General features: G+C 40.4%; 1 protein-coding gene across 1 annotated transcript; it reads right to left on the minus strand.

The window, feature by feature from the left end:
- Nucleotides 1-1768: 1768 nt before the first annotated feature.
- urb1 (URB1 ribosome biogenesis homolog) lies at nt 1769-14567 on the minus strand. Its single transcript, XM_075473069.1, has 39 exons — nt 14330-14567; nt 14071-14210; nt 13831-13982; nt 13618-13744; nt 13413-13509; nt 13238-13323; nt 13030-13155; nt 12793-12923; nt 12517-12712; nt 12305-12442; nt 12035-12208; nt 11811-11943; nt 11586-11708; nt 11391-11503; nt 11130-11252; nt 10588-10704; nt 10351-10489; nt 10080-10238; nt 9693-9892; nt 9386-9604; nt 8866-9051; nt 7915-8752; nt 7585-7789; nt 7325-7511; nt 7190-7248; nt 6913-7100; nt 6720-6830; nt 6576-6639; nt 6328-6496; nt 5956-6058; nt 5706-5866; nt 5500-5611; nt 5199-5305; nt 4822-4965; nt 4519-4628; nt 4205-4402; nt 3829-4070; nt 2630-3208; nt 1769-2129 (listed from the first exon to the last, which is right to left on the minus strand). Exons 1-39 carry the CDS (start codon nt 14454-14456, stop codon nt 1939-1941), a joined length of 6774 nt encoding a protein of 2257 aa, XP_075329184.1. The 5' UTR covers nt 14457-14567; the 3' UTR covers nt 1769-1938.
- Nucleotides 14568-19110: the final 4543 nt, after the last annotated feature.

Genomic DNA, 19110 nt, shown 5'->3' on the forward strand with positions numbered 1-19110 from the left:
CGTGACGTCACATGTTGTTGCTGCATTCAGGACTATCAAAGATGACCCCTAACATTAACGTTAAAATTGAGGTAAAGGCACAGATTCTATAATACTAGTTAGTTATTAGTTATAATGGCTGTGGTAAAGGTGTAATTCATTGCTAACATTTGCCATCAATTAGCTGCTTATATGGGATGCCTTCTAGCGCTTTAACATCCCCTATTTATGAACACGAGAAGCTTTTATTCTAAGATAGATACAAACGCTAATAATTCCACTAAATAAACCTAGAAGGTATCAAAAGGCAAATTGCCGAACTTTACGTAGAACATGAACATCTCGTTGCCTAGTTAAAGCTCGCATGCCTCCTAGCGGTTTGGAGTGCTTATTACATTTTTTTTTTTTTTTAGCCAATATTATAGATTGACTAAATTATCTTAAAGAAATTAATTATCCATCCATCCATCCATCCATATTCTATACCCGCTTAATCCGTCGGTCAGGTTGCGAGAGGCGGGTTACACCCTGGACAGGTCGAAATTAATTATTTTTTCTCCAATTAGATAGATGTAATATGATAAGCATAAGGACCATCCAATCTATCTACTCATTAAATTGAGAGAAGTAGATTTTTTAATGAGTCACCGTGTCCACTTTCTCTAACACTTTTTCTTTAGATCTTACTGACTGCCTCTTTTATGGCCTCCTGTGGCCAAATGTTCGCACTGCGTGTATTTCCTGAGCTACACGTTCAGAACTGACAGCAGAGCAACTCCAGAGGACTAAACAAGCTGAAACGTAGGTAAAGATTTAACGGATATTTCGCTAGGATTCCTTAAATCATTTATTTTTTCTACATATTTTAAAATTAGCAGTAATATTCTTTGTCACTGCGGTTGTTTCACCTTCCCTTCTTGTAGAAACAGAACACCGATGTCTTTCTCCATAAATCAGACGGCGGGTGTCACCGGCAACTCTACCAGTGATATTCCATATGAATGGGAGTACTATTATGATTATATTGAACCCGTGATTGTGGATGAGAGCAAGCTGAAATTCAACAAATGTAAGTTTTTGCATATTGTAGTATTTTTGCAATTATCCTTGTGTGTTCAAAAGATCATTTTCCTCTCCCTTTTCAGACTCAATTGTCATAATACTTTGGATAACTCTGGCTGGATTTGTGGGATTTATGTTTCTTAGCTTGAATCTAATGTCCTTCAAAGGAAACCTGCCAAAGTAAGTGTGAAGCGTCTTCTTCCAAAGCTGGTTGGAGATGGGAGGAATACGTTTATGTACTCTTAATAATGCTCACAGACACAAAGCTTTGCTTTAACTTCTAAAAAATATTGTGCAGTTGTTATTGCAGGAGACACAAGTCCAAAATGAAAGGAAACCACAGAGCATCAAGTGCATGATCAGAGGCTGAAGGTTTGCATTCTTGAATAAATGTGGACAAACTGCAATGATGGACGTGGATTTAAAATCAGAAATGAGTTGAGGTAAAATCGAGTTTATAACTATAGAGTTTGTGGTGCTGTGTAAAAATGATTAACCATTCCTTCCACAAAGTGCACTGCTACCATCACCATTTAACAAATGTTACATTGCATTTATCTTGTGCTTTAAACTGCAGTGTGTACATACATGGGATTAAAAGCAGGGCAGAGTGAGTCCACTCTTGGGACTCATTGAGAGGACAGATGTACTACTTCTAATCTTTATTTGGTCACAGACCCCTTTTGTGTTGCAATACTGCACATATGCAAATACAAAAATAAGGTCATCCAAGAATGTTTTATTTTTTTCAAAAAAGTATAAAACAGAAGTAGATTGGTAAATCTGTATTTTCTAACAAAGGTTTTTATCATTGTTTATGAAATGTCCTTGGTCACTTTAGACATGAACAAAACAGCAGCAGTCTGTGATGTCAGATATGGTATCCAAATACCATATTTAACTCGTCATGGTGATGATCTCATTACAGATGGCTCTGATGGCTGTTTGAGTCTTTGATGATTTGGATGTTTTCTTTCTTTTGCACTTGGCTCCGATCACCAAACTGACATGAGACAGGAACTTTTCTGCTGAAGCAACTCCACTCCACAACTCATGGACATACAGCGACAGTAGAAACCGTCCTGCTTCTGGAAAGAAGAAAACAGTTTTTTTCAAATGAATGCCATTGTTTAGCTTATCATATTCAGACAGAGATAATAAACATGCATCAGCTCATGTTTCTTTTTTAAGATAGCATGCCTTATACTTAATAATATAAAATCAATTAAAGAAAACTCTTCAGTATCCTTATCAAGTAGGCATCTTTTTTTGCTTATTCCTGCTAAGCAAACCAACTCACTCCATTCTCGCTTTATTTCTTGTTTTCCTTTTGAAAACGAACACCATCTCTCTTAAGACTCGTTAACTTCAGGAAACTACAATCAGCAAACAAAGCAATGTCTAATAAAATAACTTTTTAATTAAACTTTCATAGAAGAATAAAAAAGCCAGTCTGTTAACTAAACCATCAAATAAAAGAGATATGTCAGTATTTGCAGAGGGAAAGTGAAAAACTCTATTCATATAACACTGTTTGGTATTAACACGAGCAGAAATGGAGACACTGAAAAGGTTGTTGGGCTCTTACCATGTGTAGACTGATCATGAGAGGCTTCTGGCACGCAGGCAGAAACAACTGCTTGATGACATTGTGGAAGGTGGCCTTGTGTCTCCAGTAGGTGAATCATTATTTTGGTAAAGAGCTGGAAGGTTTCAGTCCTCGTTGAAAGGCTAGCGTGACACTGAGCTTCAAAGATGTGATGGTACAGCCGAAGGAGGTCTGCTTTCAATCCAAGATCGAGCATCACAGCATTTACAACTTCTTTGTGTTTTATCACTGCCGTTTCAAACCACAGCAAGAATTCCTTTGCTCTGTTTTCGTCATTTAAGTCCTCCACCAGCCACCTCAGGGACCACTTAGTAAGCAGGTGTGCTGTATCACTGGCCAACTGACTGGAGTCCAATTTGTTTCTTGGCTGAGCTGACTGCGGTTCTGAGAGGTGAAACACAGGCTCCCAGTGAACACAGATCCTGCTGAGGTAGAATTTACAGTCTGCCAGGACACTGTCTTCTTCTCTCTCAGTGTTGATGTCCTCTGCCAGGTTCTCTTCCCGTACACGGTAGTGGGAGATGTAGCTCTTGCCTCTGACCTTATCCTTCCCAGTCCCTGAACAGGAAAATGTAAAAAAAAACGTTTGTATGTAGTTTATGATATAAAGAATGATACCATTGCTATGAAATAGTCAGAAACTGGAAAAATACAAAAAATACAACATGCAGAACTACAAGCATGTAAAAAGACAGAACTCTGCAGAAGTTACTGACCAAAGCTAGTGCTGATATTGTATGGTTATGTAGATGCAAACTTTCTAGAAAAGGTTTGACTTTATGTAAGCCCTGAAAGCCAAATACTACATATTTAAGCTTTTTTCCTGCTAAGATGTCTTGAAAAAAAAAATAGGACTGGATTGGAAGAGAAATCTGCAGTGTGGGTAAAAATGGATAATTAATGCAACATCTCCAATTGATAATCCGCAGCTGGACAATCATTGGGATTGTGTAATTATGGGAAATATATCTGTTTTCATATTTGTGATACTTTTTTAGACCATTTTGGCCTCTTTTGCCCAAAAGTCTCAGATTGAAGGGCAAACTGGACTATTTTTAGAGTATCTAGTATGAGCCATCACTACAGCTTAGTTGATATCAATTTTCTCAATTTTTATTTATGTCTTTCAAGTATTCTATTGAGAGGAAAGAAACAAGCATTTTGCTGAAGGCACTCACCCATCAATTCCATCACTTTGTGCTTTTCAGACAAGGCTTGGATTTGGGTAAGCAGGGCTGTGTTGTTGGACAGGGAGGCCCAGCAGAGAAGCAGAGAGAGGGTTTCAGCACAGGACAGTGGCTGTGGATGGAGTGTGAGCCGGCCAGCTTGTTTGTTTACACGGAGAGCCGTCCCACGATGCATCAGCACAGAGCAAAGAGTCTGCACAAACAGGAGGAGCTGCGTGGCCTTCACACCCAACCTGGCAGGAGGACATCAAACAAACACTGGCATCCTTGACCAAAATACATTTATTTGATCTGCCTGAAGAGTGACTAAAAAATTGAATTTAGACTTGACAAACACTGAATGTATTTGGTAGTTATGGCGATTTACCTGAGGCGTCTGCTGATGGCCAATGTCACACACAGGAATTCACTGATGAGTGGGAGAGGGAGACATTTAACTAAGCCCTGAGGTTTGTCCTCAGTAGATGAAGCCCCGTCCACCATCTTCTCCTTCTGCCCAAGGTTTGTAAACCATAGCACGTGGAGTAGGTCAATGATGGCACAAAGCAGCTGTGGGTTCAGACTCCTGGGGAGCGTATTAAGCACAGACCAATGTAACAAATATGAAATAGAGTAAAGAAATTACTATAATACTATTAATTATAAGAGAAAAATTAACAGGCAACAAATGTAATACCTTACTTTTTTTCAACCACTTGCATTATCCAGCCTAGGAGCCCACAGCTCTTAGTGAGGTCATAGGCTGCTTTTGTCACCCGGGCAGCCTGACACAACACCCTGATGATCTGCATCTATGGGGATTCCCACATAAAATATTTGTTAGCCATCTTAAGTGCATTTTTAGAGAGTCACTAATTTAGTCCTAAGTAATGTGTTCGTTTTCGTCTCTAGTCTCAAATGTTCACCTTCTTCAAAATGAACAGATTTGAGCTCTGTCTTGATTACACCACTAACAAGTCAAATTGCCCTTCCAGCAGTGTGTACCTGGAGGAGTTCATCACAGAGGGGGCTGCTGCTGAAGCCTAAAAGGATCTGAAAGATGCCTTGTTGGTTGCACAGTTCATAGCAGTGCCCATCGCTGATCCCTTCCTTGAGCACATTCAGTATCCACTCACGTTCCACCTTGTGCTGCAGGAAAAACAAAGTCACATGACTGGCACCCCTTCACACTAACAGATAACATCAGTCTAAGGCCTGAGCTGAGCAAATAAACAGATAAAGGTTATACACTGTTGACACAAGAAAGGTTTACTTTAGACTTTTTTTTTTTTTTTTTTTTTTTAAATCAAAGATCTGGTAACCATGAAAAATAACTTCCACAATACAAAACACTGTTTAAACAGTTTTCTATTATTCTTTACCTCCATCTCAAAGCCAAAAAATAGCTTGAAGAATTCAGGGACTCTCCTGAAGTCCAAACTCTGGTGGGATAGCAGAAATCTGTTTAAGACCACATACATGTGGTCCTCTGGGGATACAGGAGAGACAAAGCAAAAGTCAGTAATACTGAAAGCGTTTCATTAGCACTATGCTGTCACAGAAATGTGACAAATGAAGCAAACAAAAAAGGACTTTCTTGTTTGGTTTCAGTCTCACACAAATCTTGAACAAATGGTCAATCCTATACTGAGGGTTAAGTGACGAGAGCTCAGGGTTACACACCGGGTCTGAGCATCTGCTGTGCCACTTTGGTGATGTAGGTGGTCAGAACAAATGGAAGTCTTTGATTCTGCTGTCGAATTCCATTCTTAACCATGTCCATCAAGTACAGCAGCTGTTTAACCAGAACAAGTTCATTAGTTTTCCCCGAAGTGATTTCCACACACACAGTATCTGCACACTCAAACATCACGGCCCTGACTGATTACCTGTCTCTTCTCTCTGAAGCGAGCACCTTCCAGGTGTTGGTAAAAGCAGCTGAGGACGTGGTAAGCTGCTGCTCTCACCTTCGGGTCGTAGCTACTCAGAGCCATTACAGTTACTCCAAAAGCGTGGCTGGATACGAACTTTAGGCAGTCGATCACACACTCTGTCACAAACAGAAAGAAAATTATACAGATACAGAAACACAGATGACTTATCATTCTGAGTGATAGCAAGGTAGAGCAGATATCCCACCTGGCCTCAGGATGGCACTGAACAGAGGTAAAAGGAAACACGGATCATACAGGCTCCCAGAATCCTTCACCGTGTCATCACTGTACAGGAGCGCTTTACTATCCTGAAAGAGAGGATTAATTGTCCATCAAATAAATAAAACACGTTTTTTCCCCTTTTTAATAAATTGTATCAAATCATTCATAAGCTAGAATATCATGAAATCCTACTTCTGAGATCACTTTAGAGCAAATCTGAAAGATTAAACCAAAGCTCTTCTCAGAGGAAATCATGACGGGTGTTATACCTTGTGATCAAGGGGTGAGATTCTTCAGAGTAACTTCTTTAAAAAGCGGAGAACAGAAAAAATAGACATGATTCTGCGCTGCAAACCTGGGGGATGATTCTGCGCTGCTGTGGGAACTCTGAAACAGTTTGAAGCATCCTGTCAGTTTTCAGTAGGGCCAACACGTCGTCTGAGCTCGTCTGCTTCCACAGAGAGGCTCCCAGGCTTTTCCTGGTCTTGTGATGCTCCACAGCTGCAGGGCCCCACAACAGTGACCTGCAGAGGAAATCTTGACATGAGCTTTTGCTTCAAACACTCGTCTTTTTATAGGAGGCAAAAAAAATAAAATACTTACTGGAATTTCATCAGACCGACTTGGTTTCTTTCATATTCCTGAAGAAGCAGTAACAGTTTCTGATCTAGAAAATAAAACATGCTCTAAAATGAAAGGACAAATGAAAAAGTACTTCCTGATCCCTCCCTGATGGGTCTGTCTTACCTGATGTACACAGTGTAGCTCCATATGCTCCCAAAAGGACAACAAAGTGATTAATATTGCAGACTGCTGGGCACTTTTTCACCAGACAAAGAAGAAGGGACACTAATGCCTCTGAAATGACAACAAAATAAGTGTGTTTGTGTTCAATAAAACTGACTCAATTTTGTTCTATTCTTGTTTTAAAGAATGGTACCTTTAGCTGGACACCCACTGGGCTCTTCACCGGAGGCCAGCATGGTGGGCAGGAACTGAGAATGGCTGCTGGTCATCATGTGAAGCGTGGGTAATGGTATCAGGTCCTTGGCCACTTCACAGGTATCATATATCAGCTCCAACAGACTACACAGAGTGCTCAGGAAATGGGGATCTCTGTAGCGATACCTAGAGCATTGAAGAACATTGTTAGGTCCTCCATTAAACGTGATTAAACTGTTGATAACATTAAACAGAGTTTCAGATGGATATCCTACTTCAGTCCATTTTTGATAAAACTGTTCCAGTCAGACGCAGCGAAGTCTTCAGCTGATGTCTGTGAGAAAGAGAAATAACGCAATGTAAAAGGAAATCTCAAACGTGTAGCACATGTCGGAGGAAAGTAAACTCACCAAGAGTTGCTGCAGTCTCTTCAGGATGTTCTGCTCCTGGTCTGATGGGGAAGCAGCCAGATCCTTTGAGTGGGTGTATGAGGCTACGAGACACTTCAGGGCCGCAGCGATGACAGACCTCCTCCATTTCTCTCCTTCCTCTGGGTAGTCAGCAAGTTTCTCTGTGATAACATCTACTAGCTGCCATCTGAAAAAGTTCATTTAGTTAATAACTTCTAAAAGTTCTGCCTACTTTTACTCGGGGTTACTGTAAATTTTACCTTTCAAAACTGTCCACATTTTGAAGAGCACTGGGAAGGTTTTTGATCAGATCCCAGATGTCTTCAGTGTCTGCAGAGAGCTTGATCAGACTCGAAAAAGTCTCAGCAAGCTGGGCTCCTGAGTCCTTCGTCAGGTTTCCCAGAACACACCGAGACATTTTGGCAAACAGTGCTTGCTTCAAGACTTTCAAAGCTTCTTTTTGCACTAAGAAAAAACAGCAATTGAACAATTATAAATGAATACAGAAGTGGCTGTAAGAAAAGAAAACAGTGCCATAAATCCTAAAGCTTTTTACATTTAAACAATAGACAAATTGTCTAACCACACACCATCTTTGGGTCTGGCTGGGTCCTCTCTTGTTGCCACCTGTAGATAGGTATTAATCAGTGGGAGGAAGGCTTCTGTCTCATTTGACAGCTTCTCCATATTTGCAGGTTGTAGGCACCACATCTCAAAGCAGAGGCGATGAGAGGAGCAGTTCTGTAGCATCAAAGAACAGATAGCCAGAGTGTCCGGGAGAGGCCGTTGGAGGCAGTGCAACAGCACATCTGTGTGGATATGCTTAGCATTGCCCGGCTCACTGGAAAGAGTCTGCAGGAGGAAGGCTTCCAGCTCAGGGCTCGAGCAGGAGAGCAGAAGGGTCCCAAGGCCGTGTAGGTGTGCTTGTGTCAGAAATGTGCCATGTTCCTCCCAAGAAGTAGCTTTACACTCTGTGAGGATTTGCAGTGCCACATGGCCGTAACTACTGAGCTCAGATTGTGCCCCCTCACCACTGGGACAGATAAGGCTGTCATGAGGGAGAAGTAACAACTTGGAGACCACTTCCCTCAGATTACTGGAATCCATGTAGTTGTGCAAAGACAGCAGTGCCTGAAAGGTTGTGGAGTGCATCTTTGGAGGTTGAGAACCCCTTTCCATTAATTCCTTCAGAGCAGCTCTTTCTAAAGCTCCCATGTAGCTACGGAGAAGCTCCAGCTGACTCAGGTCACCAAGAGTGGGAGCACTGATCTTCAGTAGGATCAGAATGTGATCCGTCAGCAGAGCACACAGGTGCTTTAGTCGAACAGGGTTCAGAGAGTGAGGAGGCAATGCAGACAGCTCCAGAGCCAGAAACCACTGCTCCAAACATGGATGTTTCAACATGGAGCTTAAAGCTGAAACAAGGATCTAAACACAGAGAGTGTTGTATTAGAAGCAGCTATAAATAAAATAGTGAAATTCAAACTGAGAAAATAATAATCCATCAATTAAAGTCACTATAAAAAGAAGTTTCCTCATACCTGCTCCTTATTGGCTTCAACTGTTGATGACTGGTTGAGGTCCAAAAACAGGTCTGATCCTTCTTGAGATGTCTCTACTGCAGGCTCAGAGTTTATAGTGTCCTGAAAGCCCTGGAATTTGCTCACTATATCTTGCAGTATTCCCATTAGGTTATTGAGAAGAGCAGCTCCAGTGTCTTGGGAGAACTGTGGAAAAGGATATGATACGCAGTGTGTATTTTTTGCTTAACATCTTAATATTTAATTAATTAATCTTCAATTACTTATTTACATAGTATATATAGTGTATATATTTAGTCTGTATATATTCTGTGTATATTATGTACATATTATTTATTCTGTATATATAAAAGCACACCTTTGCACTTCTGGTTGGATGCTAACTGCATTGAACTTGCATAGCTTAATTGCATAAACTCATTAGCTTGTACCTGTACTTGCTCTTTGACAATAAAGTTTAATCTAATCTAATCTAATCTAATCTAATCTAAGGAATAACAAGCTTGTTCTGAGCTCTTACCGTGCCAAAGTTTTCCACTGTTGATTTGATGTAAAGTAAAATCTGCTTGAGTGCAACTGGAAACTCAGCCAACGACATGGAAGCCAGCCGTTCTTTGACATTTTCTCTGAACGTATCCTCGAGCAAAGCGCTTGGTCCTTGGATGTATGCAGCTTTTATTAATGCAGAGTAGGAGGTGGGAGTTGACAGTCCCTCAGAGATGCCTTCAGAAGACTTGAACTGAAAAGAAGAAGAAAAACCTGTCATTTTCCACAATATTTTGTGTCACTTTGGGTCATAGAACCTCTTTGTGGCACTAAAAACTGACCAGTTCCTCACGGCACCGTTGTGGTAGCCACCTGGAGTAGTAATGATGAAGGTGGATAATAGCTGGATGAGTACAAGCAGGGAGTTTGGAGGAAACAAGCTCTTTATCGTACTGCTGCAGAGCTACACAGAGGGGGAGTGGCTCTCTCTGACAGTGAAGCACATCTGAGAACACTGCAGACAAGTACTCGCATACCACACCTAAGGGAGGAAAAGACCAACATCACAACAAAGTGCCTTTAGTTCTGAAATAAACCCAACTATAAATAAAATGGAGAGAACACTTTTTACAGCTGAACAAAGAGGCGAAATAAAGCATTTTAAACTTAAAAAATTCCAATAACAAACAAGTGATTCCCTATATATTCAATATATAAACTTGTTTTACTCTTGTCCGCTGGCAGTTTGTTTCGAGCCTCCAGAGCAGCAGGAACCAAAGCACTGAAGGGGAAGGTCTGGATCAGGAGGTCTTCACTCAGAGATGGCCCAAACTCCTCCATCTCACCTTCACTACCCTCCATGATGACATCCAGCATGTCTAAGACGTCTAAAAGATATTGACATTCGGATCGGATAAAAAAAAAAAAGAGAAAAGCCTCATAGACACGCTTGTGGTTTCACGTGATGAACTTTGGTTCCATCTTTTAATTCTCACTCACCATCTATGTGTGAGACCGGGATGCTGGTTGCATCGCCCTCCTGGCTGCTCAGGTTAGCTTGCAGATAAGCTGCCTCCTGGACAAGGCCGGCAACTTTGTCTGTATATTCGGAGGAACTGCACACCAATTTAACCATCACCTAAAGTAGGAAGCAGGGATTTTATTATCGACCGTGGCTTACAAGATTCAAAGTGTAGCAACATGTCAGCAATAAAGATGTCACATAGGTACACTTGCCCTCTCCAAAAACTGAATAACAGTGTCCTGTTGGTTTGGTTCTAGTCTGGCCAGCTGGTGAAGCCAGAGCTCAAGCTCCTTCAAAGTGTGCTCAAATACACCGGTGTCCTTAAGCACCTGAAAACGTCACAGGAAATACACAACAAAGGTTATTTTTCCTGAAAACCGAGTCTTAGTATAAGCAACATAAACATTTCTGCAATTGCTGCTATCACTTCATTAGCTTTCAAGAAATCAATGGCATTGATACTTTAGGTCCCTTTAATCAATATGGAAAAATGGACTGAGGCAGTTGAAGGATTGCTATCACATATAGGCACTTTAATTTTATTCTTTGCCATCAAATTCAATAATGTGTCACATTTATAGGTATAAGCCAACTGGACCAATGTGTGCACCACATTGGAATAAAGAATAGGTTCTTAAGCCAACCAAGAGGGAAGATTTCCTGTTTATTTAAAGATTTAAGTATCTATATCTTACATAAAGTGCAAGCTCAAAGCAACTGCACAGTGGAAAAGGGAAATGGAAATGCTCTTTACTTTGAGAACCAGCTTCTGTGTTGAAGATCTCAGGTGGCTGTTGCTGATGCTGCTAACAAACATCTTGAGAAGCAAGTAAAGAACGGACTTCTCTCCAGAGGATGATTCTGTGTCTGCAGCATCCTGCCAAGAGAAGAAATACAGAAGATGTTCTAAACCATGGTAATTACAAAGCAGCATATGTATTTATGTATAAATAAATATAATTACAAGAAAAATCACAATTAAATGACAGTAAATAGCACAACAAAACATGTTCACCTGAATGCGGAACCAGGAAAATTTGCTTGCGGGAAGATCTAAGGCCAACTGCAGAATCTGATACTGCAAGACTGGAGGAACTTCTTCCCGCATTCCTTTCTCAGACACAATCCCTAAAACAGTTGGAAATGGCTTGCCTTTAAAAACGATCCATTCAGTACAGAATATTACATCATAGCAACAACAATACATTACCTTTCAGGAGCTTGCTGAAGTCAAATTTGCACTGAACAATCAAATGTGGCACCACTTTCTGGTAAAGACATATGACCTGAAGAATCAGAGCCTTCAGCAGAATGACCTCAGCTGTCTCAGCAACTGCTCAACATAAAGTGCACGAGTCAGTCAAGTGACAATAATCCACATGCGTTAATAGGACTGATTGGAAAAAAATAAAATGAATTAACTAGATGTTACTACCAGGCAGTTCCTTCTTCTCCTCTGTCAGCTCAGCCCTCTCTTCACCTTTAGTCTTTTTATCATCACCTTCAGCCTTTTCCTTCTTGCTCAGTGACTGCCATGTTGAAACAATGCCTGTCATGTCAGGCAAGATCTGTGGGAAAATATGAGAAATAGAGATTGGAGCATCTGAATGTGCATCACCCCAGTTTGCAAGTATCAACATGGCGTTTTCCTCAGCTCACCTTGCCAAGTGACTCCCTGTACTGCTGTACCAATTCCTCCATCATGTCAACAGCGTATACATCCGACTTGTGCCACACAGACTCGTCCAAAAGATATTCCATGTTCTTATTGGCTTTTTTCAAGATAAAATTCATCACGGACACAGTTGTAAGCTGCACTGTTGAGTTGGCAAGCTGTCAATTAAATGAAGATGTATTCAACATTAACACTTTTTTTCCCCCCACAATGTTGCCAAAAAGAAATAATAATACTAGAATTAAGTCACTCACATTGAGGCCCTGAGTGAAGAAAGTTTTGTTACAGACTGGAGGAAGAGATACCACCATGATCATCGAGAGCAGGCGGGGCAGAGGTATCAACTCACGAGTTTGAAAGACTGTGGAAATATCTGGCTGGGCCTCATATATCTGCGATAAAATACAAACAAGGCTATTACCAAGACTAAATTTTACAGAAAAATAAATAAAACAACAATGTTTACCTTTTTAAGTAACTTGACATTGTCTTGCCAGGCACTTTTGATGCGTGGCGTGTATGAGTATTGAGTCTCCTTGAAGTATCTGGACAAAAGGTCAGGGCTGGCTTTCAGCACATTTACCACCAGCTCTCCCACCAACTCATCTTCAGTCGCCTGCTTCAGTCCAACCAAAAACTGAAGCAAGACAAGGTTGCCAGCTCTGCAAGGAAGTGGACTATTAGGATCTGCATGAAATTTTTCAGAGGACTTAAGTGTAAACTTTACATATGAATCACTTACTTGCTAGCTGTGCCAAAGCTAGCATCATGGAAGCTGATTCCATGCTTACGGGAGCAACACAGGTCAACAAGAAAGCTGTGAACAAGTTCCCGGACGACTGATATGCCAGCAGAATCGGAGTCCTCTACCGCCTTACAAAAACATGATTAAAATAAGAGAACATGCGACCCACAAGTAACACAAATTCAAATGGCACAGCGTTTCTTTAAGCGGACAGAAAACAAACCAGTTACTAACTTTGTCATCGTCGACGGCTGCATCTGCAATCCCATTCCATTTGTACAGAGATGCGATGTTGGCCAGAACAGCAGGAGTGAAAAAGCGGATTTTCTGTGTTTTACTAATGGCTTTGTTAAGTACAACCTGCAGAAAAGAAGCAACAACAGATATACTTACAAAATACTCATCAAAAAAAAAGTAAATGTGTAAACTGCTGAGCACTTACTCTAGTCTTCAGTGTAGACAAAATCAGGTTGACTGTGGACATCCTGTCCTCCTTCGGACCCGTATTCAAGATGTGTGGCAGGAGTTCTAACCCACAAAAAGCAACATGTCATACACACACAAAAGATAATGAGTAGAATATTCACTGGGAATTGTAATGCACATCTAATTCTTACCTTTAATTTCTAATATCTGCCCAACAGTTGCACCATCTCCAGACACCAAAAAGGACAGCACGAATTGGATAAAAGCCTGTCGAACATCAGGTTTTCCCTGCCAAAAAAATACAAATGTGAAAATGTGAGATGACAGCTTGTATCTTCAGTGTTTGACAACTTTTGATACAGGGTGTAAACTGAAAAGTCAGAGGCTGCACCGCACCCTTTTATCCTTTCTCTTGGCCAGTCCAGACAGAGCTTTAATGTGAATGTGACTCATGACCTCTCGAGCAGCCTCTGCACCCTGAGACACCATGGCAGACAGTAGATTGAGGCACTGCTGAACAAACCTGCTCACAACAATAAAGACAACACTGTGGTTATGCGCAGAAATATATGCAGACGACTGGCACTCTTCTGACCTTACGACCCCTACCTGTAATTTGTTGAATGGAAAGACCCTTGCAGAAGTTTCATGTAGTTAGTTACAATCTTTTTCACAATCGCATTGCCAACCATGCTGAAGTGGGAGAGGTCACTGGCTGTCCTGAGAAGGATCACTTCCAAGCTCTCAAAAATCAGCATCATCTGGGCAACAAGAAGGTTTGATTAGAGAGACATGACAGAAGACGCAGTACAATACAGTAGCATACACTGAAAATGCACCTCAGCTTACCTCACTCTCTATGTGTTTTTCTCCTTCTAACAATTTGAGTATTTCTGCACACTCCATTGAGATTTTAATATAACCCTCAACCACGTCATACAGGTCAGAGCGTGGCAGCTTCTTCGCAACTGATATGAATTTGTCCAGCCCTGCAGGCGATAATCAAAGGACCCCATGAACATTATTGACAACAAAATAAATCATTGTTAGTAATTAGTAGCGCTTGTATAAAACATTTTCCTGGTGCCACTGTTCCAAATATATTTACCCTTCATAGCTGTGGTGGGATTCGTCAGCATGACTTTAAACTCAGTCCCATTGAACTCCGGAACTTTCTCTTTTTTCACCGGAACATCTGTTTCAGCCGAGACCTCACTGCAGCGCTTTTTGCCCATTTTTATAGACACGCTATTAATGACTAGCAATGTAAGTTATATATTTAAAAACCCTGACATAAAAGCGCAGTCAAATCGACCCACGTTGGGGTGTAAACAGAAGAGTTCCCCCTGTAAATGTCCTCCGCTTGGAAACGTTTGCTGCTGAACTTTAGTTCCGCATTATTCATCCGTATCCTGCAACGCGCAGAGCTCTCCTGCTCCATCCTTTCAAGATACATAGCAAAGTCTTCTGTATAAAAAGCTGGTATACAGTATAGCATGTTATAATACCATGGTATACAAAAATACAGATACGTGAAGGAATTGTAAGTACATAACGATTAATGATAGTTTCCTCTTTAATCTTTTCGCTTTCAAGTCAGGGATAATAAAGTATCATTCACTTAATTTCATCTCAATTAAGTTCTCTTCAAATGAGTTCAGTTCAATTTGATTAAAATAATAGGAGATAGAATGAATTTCATTTACATGAAGCGTTAATTCAACACTCCTATTTAACCTGCTGCTTGTTGCTTCTTGCTTCTTCCATAAATTAGAAAATGGAAATCTAAATGAGTTCCCTTTTAAGGAGTCACTTTTGCTTACTCACACATATAATTTATACTATTAAGCTCAGACTGTGTAGGCTGTGAAAAAACTTTCAAGTAAAAGCTGCTTTGTTTTATAGTCTTGAATTTGAACAGGGTGAGAGATGGTGCACAACACTTTTTCATTATGCTCTACGACTCGCTGTACATGTTTAACTTTTCATATTCATCAGCAATAATCAGCAAATACACTGCTTGTGGCTGGTAATTAAATAATGCCAACAAACTACTCTAAACTCCTTCCATCCTTCCATCCATTTTCTATACCCGCTTAATCTGTCAGTTGGGTCGCGGGGGGGCTGGAGCCTATCCCAGCGGTCATTGGGCGAGAGGTGGGGTACACCCTGGACAGGCCGCCAGTCCATCACAGGGCCACATAGAGACAAACAACCACACACACTTACAAAGACAATTTTAGAAACATCAATTAACCTAACATGCATGTTTTTGGACAGTGGGAGGAAGCTGGAGTACCCATGCATACATGGGGAGAACATGCAAACTCCACACAGAAAGGCCCCAGCTGGGAGTTGAACGTGGAACCCTCTTGCTGTGAGGGAACGGTGCTAACCACCACACCACCGTGCAGCACTACTTTACACTCATAATAAGTAAATCAGTAAGTTTATCATGTTTCATCAGCGATAAAGCAAACCTAATCCATCTTATGGAAATATCTCTCAGAAATATGTTATGCCATTTACTTGTAATAATCGATTAAGTTTGTTGAAACAGGCTCAAGTCTCAGTGTGGTTTTTGTTATTTTTATGCACCTCAGTTTCATATACACCCTGTTCTAGTCTACACTCAGTGTCAGCATAAAATATAGGGAAACACACATTTTGCTGAGACCATGTAGACATAGTTGTGGTTTAGCTTTGTAGCCTATTTGAAGAATATGTGGTTTTCAACCAAAGTGGAACCTCTTCTCAGTTATTCTTTCAACAGACTTTTGCACATGCAGCCAGACCAGATCTAAAAGTTGACATCCAAGTGATAAGGGCCAATTTGTGTTCAGGAAAGCATTTGAAAAAACCAGGTCTCCTATTTTTGTAAAGCCACGTTACACTGTACTCTTGTTTTAGTCTGCAGTCTTTTATTTAGTGGACTGATATAATGACTGAAGAACAATCAGCTCAACTGGTGAAGTGTATAAAATTGCTCACTCAGAAAACACTCTGACATCTTTATAAAATACCCATCATGATATCCTAATGCCATCACAGACTGCTTTTTTTCACCTTTGATAAGTGCTGACGAAGACAACAATTTATTTTTGAGTATTGAATTTAAAAGCAAATCATCTCAATTGAAAAAAAAAACGAGACAAAGGAACAACAGCAAGTTTTTAACTCGTGCATGTTCTCCCAACTACTTCTACTATAGATGTTATTTAATAGTTTTACCAACAGGGGTCACCTTTGCCTGGATTGACGGTTTAGGACTGATGCTCAAACTTTGCAGTGACAACTAACTTGCAAGATGACTCACAAACAACAGCTGTACAGAAAAGTTGATCAGATACAATACAGTCAGGGAGTTATACTTATGGGAACTACTGAAGACTAGTGCAACATGTTGTATGCTGTATAGTTTATGGGTAAGACATGATTATTTAACATCTATTGTGAGGTTGGGCCTGCAGAGTCTGCTATTGTCTGGAATGTTACTTGGGATTCTGGTGATTTAATTATAGCTCACTGCTGTGCATGCTATAAAACACATCTGCCTGTGGAGTTGAAACCACCAAGAAACACTAAAATTTAATTTTTGGAAGAGACCTAAATAACTTTGATCTGATAGGACATTAACAAGAACTTTATCCAGAGTGCACGCTTTGGTTTTTACAGTACAAATGCACAGTTGTTGCTAAAATGCCATCAAACAAACTCATTCGTAATCAAAATTTATAGGACTCCATGATTAAAGTCACAACTCACTTGATTTGATGAGAAGTTTGAGACCAATACTTGAATTGATCAAAAATCTGATTGTCAGCTTGTTTACAACAACTGACCAAAATTATATTTTCTGAAGAAAATAATGACTACAAGTCATGGGAAAACATTTGAGAATATCTTTAATCAAGCTACAGGCATGTACAACTTGCTAATATTGAAGCAATTCAAATAGGAAGTAAGCAAAATAACTCTCTTCCTAAGTTAGTAAAGAACTTCTATACTAACTTTAATTAAGAGCTGAAATTTAACCACATTTAGACATATTTAGAAAATAATTCATAGATGTATAAATCATTTATAAAAATGACTCCTTGCAATTTATGAATGTCATTTGTAAGTTAATTTTACATAAACACACATCAAGTGCCAAAACTTTTCAAACTATTGTGTGCAACTTTTGTGTGACGGTTTGCTACAGTCATGTTTATTATTTTGATTTGTGTTCTCTCTCTAGAACTGCAGATTGTGAAATGAAAATGGAGAATGGAGAACTCGTGACCATGCTGATCATAAAGTCTCATAAACTCTTTCCAACACACCACTCTTTCTTGACAGTCACAATCCAAGTGGTAAATGTCATGTTATGTTTCTTGTCTTCAGTATGTAGACTAATATCTAACGCATGACATGAGATGCTACTCCTGAATTGTGTAAAATGTCTTGTGTGTAGTCCATGTTTTTCCTTAGTATTAAACACAGGTGTAAATATGTTGTTTTTTTAAATACCCTGAAATTCCATCTGATGATTTTCAACATGATGTGTTTGAAAACCAACACGTTCTCATTCCATATTGCCGGCCCGTCAAAGGCCCCTCTCATCAGTTCTCAGCTTACATGGTACACCTTTTTTGTCAATTTCCGATGGACAGGAAACTGATCCACAGCTGTATTTTGCAAGTTAACCTTCTTTGGCAGTAACTGATGCACTGGCTGCATCAGTTTTAAATGGAAACGGGAGCAGATCATTCTATGGTGCCGAGTTATGACCAAGTGACACGGATCATGTCAGAAAGTAGGAGGAGGGGAGGGGAGGGGAGGAGGGAAACAGGCACCATACCCTTAAGCATGTGTCTTGTATTGGAGTCAAGCTTTGAGACAGCTGTTTTACACTTCCTTTTTTTGTCTTTTTTTTTTTTTCTGATCTTGATTTTGACCTCTCGCTCTACAGTACTGCTTTGTTAGTCAGTTAATGCATGGATAAGTTTAGGCATTAAAAGCTGGTTACTTGCTTAAAGTTGGAATGACATCATGGGTGGCTGTTCAAATACACAATAGAATACATTTCATTGCTTTACAAACATTTTCTGTGTTACAATGACAATACGGTTAGCACTGTCGCCTCACAGCGAGAGGGTTCCAGGTTCAACTCCCGGCTGGGGCCTTTCTGTGTAGAGTTTGCATGTTCTCCCTGGTTCTCTCTGGGTACTCTGGCTTCCTCCCGCTGTCCAAAAACATGCATGTTAGGTTAACTGGTGTCTCTAAAATTGTCCTTAGGAGTGAGTGTGAGCATGTGTGTGGTTGTTCGTCTCATTTGCCTCTGTGTGGCCCTGTGATGGACTGGCGGCCTGTCCAGGGTGTACCCTGCCTCTCGCCCAATGACAGCTGGGATAGGATCCAGCCCCCCCGCGACATGACCGACGGATTAAGTGGGTACAGAAAATGGATGAATGGATGGACAATGGGAATACAATGCATCCAATGACTGTCACATGTCACTTGCTTGAGAAACCAACCAAAAGTGATGCTTTTTGGACTCTACTGGATGGAAAAAAGGGAAGCACCGAAGAGTAGACTGTATGAGCAGGTCTGTCTCTAACGTCTGTATTACCTGTCAAAACCCAAAAAGGAACTTTTTAAAACTTCAAATACTACTTGAAAACAAAACAGATGAGTCGAAACAGTGCAGTTATCTTTGCATATGAATTATATATTTCCCACATAACTCATATGATTACTATTCTTGTAATGTAGCCAAGCACTATTGATGCGTGGCGTGTGTCATTTTGTCTGGAGTGACACGGATAGATTTGAATGTAGACGTAACAAGTCCAGTGTGCATCAAACAGTAGTAAACTGCAATTCAATGGGGTAACGACTGATGCT

Source organism: Odontesthes bonariensis, chromosome 9, assembly GCF_027942865.1.
Source record: "Odontesthes bonariensis isolate fOdoBon6 chromosome 9, fOdoBon6.hap1, whole genome shotgun sequence".
Classification (NCBI taxonomy): Eukaryota; Metazoa; Chordata; class Actinopteri; order Atheriniformes; family Atherinopsidae; genus Odontesthes; species Odontesthes bonariensis.